The following is a 7900-nucleotide window of genomic DNA, read 5'->3' on the forward strand; positions in this document are numbered from 1 at the left end:
GCTGGGTGGAGCTGTCAATCTGGATCGACTGCCCTCCCTCTGTGTCTGCTCCAGTTTGACCTCTGATCAACACTCAGGCCCTAAACAATAACAAACAGCTTAAATTCATAACAAAATCAAACGAGTTGTCGTTTTTGAACAAGTGGCTTTATTGTGGATGCTCCAGTGTGGCATAGTATGTCTCATAAAACAGAGCAGGGGCGTCCCTCTCTAACTTCAACAAGCTCTTGAAAACCCATCTCTTCTGAGAAGACTTCCTCTTATAAAACCTCTAACATGCACTTCCTGTGCTCTTCTTCTATCCCCTACAGTTATCTTGTATTGATTGCACTTGTTGTTAACTCTAACTTCTTTCCCTATGTATTTACCCCACTGATGCAATATGTGCCGTTAGCACTTACTAGTATTTGTTGCTGCTTTTATTATGTATTGTCAGTTGTATTTGCTGTATTTCATGCTTGTATGTTGTTGGAAATGTAAATAAAACAATAGATATTGTTTGTCATTTGATAGTATTTTATCCAAAGCCATAAACATTACAGAGCCATTATTATTAATTTAGTCCTGCGGCAATTCTAAGCAGATTTTTAATATGTTCTGTGTTCATGCTGGAAAGGCCATGAAATAAAGCAGTGGTTCTCAAACTTTTTCATGTCAAGGAACCCTAAATGGACCCATCTGAAAAGAATTTGTCCCAGAAAGTGCATGAAACCGATGACCAAAATAGCCACCATACATTCTGCCATTGTGTTAATTATCGATAGAATCACAATGAAAATAAATGATTCCACTTTTTGCTGGGGACCCCTTGGAACCCCCTAAAGGACCCCTGGGGGTCCCCAGGTCCCACTTTGAGAACCACTGAAATGAAGTGTATTTGAACCAGAGAGCATGCACACTATATGCAGATGGATGCATTTTTCTAGAAATCCCACAATGCATTACTGTTACATTTATGTAAAATTACTTGTGACTAACGATGCAGAATGATGATTATTCAAAGTATACTCCCTGTGTTTGCAGTGAACAGGATCAAGCTTGTCACCTCAGGTTAAAGATATAAAATTTTCCATTCTTATGTGCTACATATTTACAGTAAAACATAACATCTTATCATTATAGGAACAAGAAGTTTCCTCTCCAGTGTTCCTCCGTGCTCACTTGATGTGTTCAGTTTTGTGGCTTTCAGAGTTTTTGAACATAGCAATGGCGCCGGCCACATTGGTCTTAATGTTTGATGACATCACTCCCCTGCGTCCTGCTGTCCAGCGTCAGCATCACGCTCGCTGTCGTCTGAATAATTCTCATGGTCGTCTGAGTAGTGGTAACTTTCATCTGAAGAGTGGCGATCATCTCTATGATAATCCTGATCTGAGAGGCGACTGTCGGCGTCCTCTCTAGCACAGTGGTTTAACGAAGACTTGTTACTCGCCTCTTCCTCCCTCCCTCCTTCACTTTCGTCTGGATCTACGTCCACGTCTTCATCGTCCAGGAAGACCTTTCTGTACTGAACAGGTTCATATCCCATGTCTGGCTCCTCTTGGTCGCTAACAAACAGAAGAACACAATCAGCTTCTGGTAAGAGAGTCACTTGTACCATTAGGCCTTAAATATGGCTGTGCTCTTCCAGTGTGTCATATTTAGGAGGATCTATTGACAGAAATGCAATATAATATCCATAACCATGGTTTCAGTGGTGTAGAAAGACTTTATATAATGAATGAGTCATTTCTATCTACATACACTGCGGGTCCTCTTACGTGGAAGTTGCCATGCTGCGCCGCCATGTTTCTACAGTAGCCTCTTTAGTGTGTATATACTTGGAATATTTTTGACTTTGCTTAAAACATCATAGAACTTATTTTTTCGAAGTGTGCAGTTTTCACTACAGTGACATCACAGATTTACCTCCGTTTGCTGTCACTGGACGGGGAGGCTTCGCGTGCAGATGTGGATTTGGCCGCCTTGTTGCTGATGAACTCTTCAGTCAGATCACATCCATGCAGGGCGTCTGTGTAGCGCTTCTCTGCTGCCTGTTTGGCATTCCTCTGTTAAAGGCACCGTCAGAAGGTTAGTGTAAGCCAATGACATCATGCTCAGATACTCTTACACTGTTGGATTTCATCAGTCTGTGATATTCACACATGTGTGCATGTAATAAAATGCTGCACTCTGAAGGTGTAGTTCATTACGTTTGTAGTTTCCCAGCTACCAGCCTCTGATTCAAAGCCAACTTCAACTTATGGTTGGACTGCATTCAGATATATTCACTGCTCCTGGGGATGTAGAGTAGATGTTGATCTTTGATTCTCTTCAGTGACTCTCAGTCACTGAAGAGAATGTCCATGTGAGAGTCTAGAAGATGCAGTCTTTAATTTTAAAGCCACATTCTGCTGTAATTATACGTGTTTGTGCCTTTAAATTAGAGGATCTGGAAATCTGTATTGGGTGACAGCAGAGTGTCATGGGGGTGATCACATGGACACCTGAGTTTTATGATTTAAGGCTCCGGATGATGTTCACCTGTGCAACCTGCTCCAGCAGCAGCGGCCTCCCCTTCACTCTCTGCTGCATCTCTTTAATCTCCTGCCGGTACTCCTTCCTGCGCTGAAGCTCTTGTTTCCTGCAGAGAAAACAAAATTAGGGATCGGCCTATTCGAATCAACAACAGTCTAGCTCATGCTGTAGTCACGTTGTTTTTAGGGTACCTGAATTCTTTGAGTTTGGTCTGGTGTGTTTGTGAGAGAGCCAGGTGGGGGTCGTTGGCCTGGGCACGTTTCACCACCACCCTCTGCAGCTTCTTCTCCCTCAGCTTCTGCTTTTCCTTCCACCGCTCCTCCTCCTCCTCGGCCTTCTTCTTCTGCTCCAGCGCCTTTCTACTCAGGGAGACAGATGTGGTCACAGGTGCAGGAAGGTCTGGATGGGATGGGGACTTCGGGAGGATGGGGGCAGATAGTTGAGGATATGGGTGCAACAATTGTCTATGGGGTGTAAAGACTGTTTGGGAGCGGGTGTGGGGTTGTAAGTGCACTGTAGGGATGTTGGGAAAAGAAGTTCAAGTCTAAACAGGACATTTGATCTCAGCTATAATGGTGGAAGCCTTTGGAGTCCTAAAGCGGTACCTCACGGCCTCGTGGCGCTTTTTGGTGGCATCTGTGACTTTGGCAGGCAGGAGCTCCAGGCTTCCAGACAGGGACGAACAGAGACTTGAGTTTGCGGTCCGAGATGTCCTGGGGCCGATGCACGGCCAGCGCAGCATCCGAGGGCTGCTCTGCTCCTTCTCGATGTCGGCCAGGATGCGTTCACGGTGCGAAGAGATCTGTGACGTCCTCAATTCAAAGGGTTCGCATGTGGTCGTGGGCTTCACCTCTTTTTGTTTCTCCAGGTGTTTCTGGAAGCGTCGGTAACTGGCATTGAAGTCAGGTACCTCTTTGTTAATGAGGGGCCTGTGGGAGAAGTTGTTGTCCCCTCCCGCTGCGGAGCTGCTGTCTGTAGTCTTCTTGCGCTCGCTGAGTCGTCGTGCGAGCATACTGGCAGGCATTGAAGCACTGTGGAGCATCTCCTCGGCTCTCATCTGTATCTTGATAGACCGATAGAGCTGCTCCTCCTTCATCTGCTCCCCGGATGCTGCTGCGTACACTGCCTTGGGCACAGGCTTGGCCTTGAAGGGTTTGACTCTCTCCTGGTCGGATGACTGTGGGTGAAGCAGCTGTTTCTGCTCCTTCTTCAGTCGCTCCCTCTCCAGGAAGCTGAAGGGCTTCTGGATGGTTTGAAGATGCTGATCTTCTCGTTCTCTTGTTGATCTCCGTCGTTCCTTGTTCCGCTCCTGCAGCTCTTCATAAAGCGGGAGGTGAATGTGAGCCGGTACGGGGCTCGCACGGAACTTCCTCTGGCACTCTGTCAGTTCTTCTAGCTGCCGCCGCAGCTCTGCGTTCTCCAGTTCCATCTCTGAACGCGTCTTTATGCCATGCTTTCGCCTCTCAGCCTCACGCAGCATCATCTGGAAAGGTTTCGGGACGGTCACTCTGTGTTTCCAATGCTCCTGCTCTCCATCTTTATTCTCCTGCCTCTTCTTTCCTTTTCCCTGCTGTGGTCTCTTCTGGTCTCCCGGCAGGCTGTGCAGTGAGGACGACATCAGGTGGCGATTATGAGGGGACAGCTTAAAATCCTGCCACATGTTCTTGATGTGTTCTTTAGGAGAAAACAGCAGGCCTTTCTCAACCTCGTTACTGGCAGCTTCGTCTTCGTCTGAAGAGTCTGACTGCCTGGAGCGCCTCCTGAGTTCAACAGCCGAGTGCGACTTCCTCAAACGGCGTGAACCTGCTGGGCTGGTGTTTAGGTGCCACGGTAGCCTAAAAAAACATAAATATGTAAACATAATATGCCGAAGCATCTCATATATGAAGTAAACAGTTACTTCAGCAGGAATTTGTGAAAAACAGTTATTATAAATCATCTAAATGGAAACTTATACATACTCAATTAAACAAAATATGTTGCATCTAATGATCATCTGTTGATTATTTTCTCAATTAATTGATGTAAAATGTTAGAGATTGTGAAAAATTCTCAGATTTCTGAGAACCAAAAGTGACATAATGACATGATAGCAGCAAATCCTCACACTGAGGGAGCTGAAACCAGCAAATACAATACGTCAAACAATCAATCAATTATTCAAATAGCTGTACAGAATCATTTCTTTGTGAATCAACTACTAGATTAATCATTTGAAATGTCCAAACATCTGACACAGTCCATCTGCTGGTGGAAGTGTGATGGTGATTTAAAGGATCTACACAAAAACTCACTGATGGGGAGAAAATGTGTTGAAAATGTTGCTTCATGCAGTTTGTTTTTTGTTGCGCTGCACAAAGCACCGAAGAATAACAAATGTGTGGATTACCCAGAGTACCTGTGTTTCCAGGTACTCTGGGTAATCCACCGACCACACTGTCAACAGTTTACATCATAACTACTTTCTCCTTTAGAATAAGCCCCTGTGAGAGCTACAGACAGCATGGTTTGCGGATTATCCAAAGTAACTGAGAACTGAGGCATTATTTCTGAAAAGACACATTTTCAAACGTCATTTCCAATGCTTTATGCAGAACAAACTAAATTGCATCTACAAGGGTAAACAATGTGCAATGTGCAGCTGCAGATGTTCTCTGTGTGACAGGAGAAACCCAACACAATTAACCATTACTAATTTGTCCCTTAATCTTGACCAACAGCAACCCACCTGTGCCCCGTCTCCAGCATCGCCATGTCCAGAGGCTCCATGGACTTGAGCTGCAGCTTTCGCTGATACATTCTCTCCAGCTCAGCCATGGTGCGAAGGTGGGCCTTCTTCAGCTCCTCCAGCTTGCTGTAGTACTCCTCGTTGGAGAAGAAGATTTCACTCAGGTTGAGGCGGTCTCCTGCTGCGCTGTAGTCAGTCACCATAAGAGGGCCGCCCCTCCCCAGATGGTCCTCATCACAGAAATCAGAGCCTGAGTCCTCATACTCCAGCTGAAAAGGTTAAGAGTCATGTAAAGCTTATTTGCCAATCAGTGATCATTTTATCTTTATCTTAAGCAACTTATTGTAACAGCGGACTACTGACAAAGGTGGCCTCAGTGGGAAACAAACTGCAGTATATGATTTGACTCATACATGTGATTTATATAACATGATGTGAAAAGGAGCCTGAAACTAATATATTTGTTTTGAAGCCAAGCTTTTATATTTTACGCTGGCCGAGCTCGGCCACCCTGCTCAGTGGCCCTCCAGGCTCCTCCAGGACTAAGCCTATTACCCTGCTGCAGCAGTGACGTGGGCCATATGGTGGAGCACAAAGAGCAGCTTACCATGAAAGAGCTCAACGGACACACGCGCCCTGCATCAGGTGTCTGGCACAATTGCTGCTCACATTATCATGAGTTGTTTGTCAAGAACTTCGCTGAAATGGGACAACTGCTGCAGGATCCTGCATGGAAGGACAGCAGTGTTGTTGTCCAAACGGATAATTAAGTGTTCAGGATTATAAACTGAATGTGGCGTCTGGTAATCTAGGCAAGACGGATGTCCGAAAATAGTCAAGCCAGCAAATTATACAGGTCAAATCCCTCCCACCACACAGACTGACCTGTTAACTGGACAAGATCAGAAACTGTGTCTGTTTGACTGGAAAAACTATGTAAAATTATACTGGTACAATTGAAACATTACGGCTCTTTTAAGTTAGGATTGTGAATATAAATCTGAAAGCAGTGTTATGATTCAACTTTAGGATGGGTAGTTATGTAGTGAAGCATAAAACCACTTTAAACACAGTCTGTCCTCCATTTTAAGACAAACTGGATCTTTATGATCCAAAGTCACCGGTTATAATATTCCTGGCAGTTTCATCTTGAGAAAGGTTAAATTAATGGTAAAATCTAAATTACCTTAATACTCTCGTCCTTCCTCTGTGGTGCTTGGGGGGATTTGTCTAGATTGTTGCAGAGCTAAAAACGCTACTTTGGCACAACAGTTCATTATTTCTGGAGTCCCTGGATCAGTTTAACTGTTGTTTAAGAAGACAGTGAGGTTGAATTAAATTTAATAATTTTACTTTAAATCTACCATCAGTTAGGAAACACTTTAATTATTATTTAAAAAAATAATATAAAACAATTTATACTGTCTCTCTATGTCTGATACATTAAATTTGTATTTTAAGTGAAACCACCAGGCAAACCTAGTGACAGTGAAACTAACAGCTACTTTGTTTGTGCTAACGTTAATTTGCATCATTATATTGTGTTGAAGGTGTTTTATATCAATTAATTAATCAATTATTTCAGATGCATAGTTCCATATGAGTAAAATAAAAATAACACAAAGACACACAGTGCAGAATTATGTACAAGAACATGTCATTTCACATTCCACCAGAATTAAAACCCACAGAGACATTTGTTCCAGTGTTTTTCCAAAAACAAACATATGACTTAGATATTTTTATATATTTTATTTTTTTATTATTATAATCATTATTATTATTTTATGATTGTGTTTGTACCAAATTTGGTTTGGTTGTTTTGGTTAGATTTAGAATACTCACATTGACTGGTGCAACTATTAAATTAAAATAAAAGGACAGGAAAATTACAAATTTTGAACCTCTTTATTTTATATGGAACATTTTACATTTACGAGTGCAAATTGTCTAAGAAGAACCCCCACATCCCATTTTTAGATAGAAATTAAACATTATATTGAAACTTTATATGGTTTAAAGAACAGTAAAGCAATGAAAACAGTTAAATATAAATATATATTCTATATTTTCTTTAATGCCTTTGTTCTTTGTTATGTCCTGTTCTATTATTCTGTTATTTTATGTACTTTTGTTTTTGCTAAAGATCTTTCTTGTAATAATACATGTAATCAACATCCAATGAAGAAACGGGAGAATATTTGGTATTGTTGTAGAAAGTGAGGTTGTAACTGTCGTGCAGTAGCTTCACAGCAGATTAAACACTCAGTAACGTGGTTTTAATTGTCTTTACCTCCTTCTCGTAGTCCCGGTTGTCCACGGCACTAGCAGCCGGCAGGACTCGCTCCCTCTCGTACAGAGCTAACGGGACTTTGGTGTGCGGGTCTACCGGCGTTTTCAAACACGAAGTGACCAGGACGTTTGTCCGGTGGGCGTTCGCCATGGCCGCGAAGGGTCTGTTCCAGTTTTTATACAAATTAAAGGTTAGAAAAGCAGGTATTTTTGAGAGAAGTGAGTTCTTCAAGTCGCTGTCCGCAACAGGTGGGCTCCTTAGCAACGGAGCAGAGCTTGGTTGGGAAGGAAGTGACGGAGCGAGACAGGAAATAAAAAAAAGGGGGATCGATCAGACTATAAAATCAGTTTTTTTATTTGATA

At 42.9% G+C, this 7900-nt stretch overlaps 1 protein-coding gene across 2 annotated transcripts; it reads right to left on the bottom strand.

The window, feature by feature from the left end:
* Positions 1-495: 495 nt before the first annotated feature.
* Positions 496-7811, bottom strand: fam161a (FAM161 centrosomal protein A). Of its 2 annotated transcripts, XM_046047191.1 has the most exons (8): positions 7539-7671; positions 5853-5971; positions 5246-5514; positions 3123-4352; positions 2709-2876; positions 2524-2623; positions 1909-2048; positions 496-1547 (listed from the first exon to the last, which is right to left on the bottom strand). In XM_046047191.1, exons 2-8 carry the CDS (start codon positions 5853-5855, stop codon positions 1244-1246), a joined length of 2214 nt encoding a protein of 737 aa, XP_045903147.1. In that variant the 5' UTR covers positions 5856-5971; positions 7539-7671; the 3' UTR covers positions 496-1243. The 2 variants fall into 2 exon arrangements, with proteins under 2 accessions (XP_045903147.1, XP_045903137.1); XM_046047181.1 differs by lacking the exon at positions 5853-5971 and having other exon boundaries at positions 7539-7811.
* Between the last annotated feature and the right edge of the window lie 89 nt (positions 7812-7900).

Source organism: Micropterus dolomieu, linkage group LG01 (assembly GCF_021292245.1).
Source record: "Micropterus dolomieu isolate WLL.071019.BEF.003 ecotype Adirondacks linkage group LG01, ASM2129224v1, whole genome shotgun sequence".
Taxonomy (NCBI): domain Eukaryota; kingdom Metazoa; phylum Chordata; class Actinopteri; order Centrarchiformes; family Centrarchidae; genus Micropterus; species Micropterus dolomieu.

Bases quoted from the DNA above. Each gene is read 5' to 3' on its own strand.
- fam161a (XM_046047181.1), bottom strand. From the start codon at position 7,688: ATGGCGAACGCCCACCGGACAAACGTCCTGGTCACTTCGTGTTTGAAA. The intron at 4,353-5,245 runs GTGGGTTGCTGT...ATGTTTTTTTAG, and splicing joins ATGCTGGAGACGGGGCACAG to GCTACCGTGGCACCTAAACA. The intron at 1,548-1,908 runs GTAAATCTGTGA...TCTGTTTGTTAG, and splicing joins TCCAGTGACAGCAAACGGAG to CGACCAAGAGGAGCCAGACA.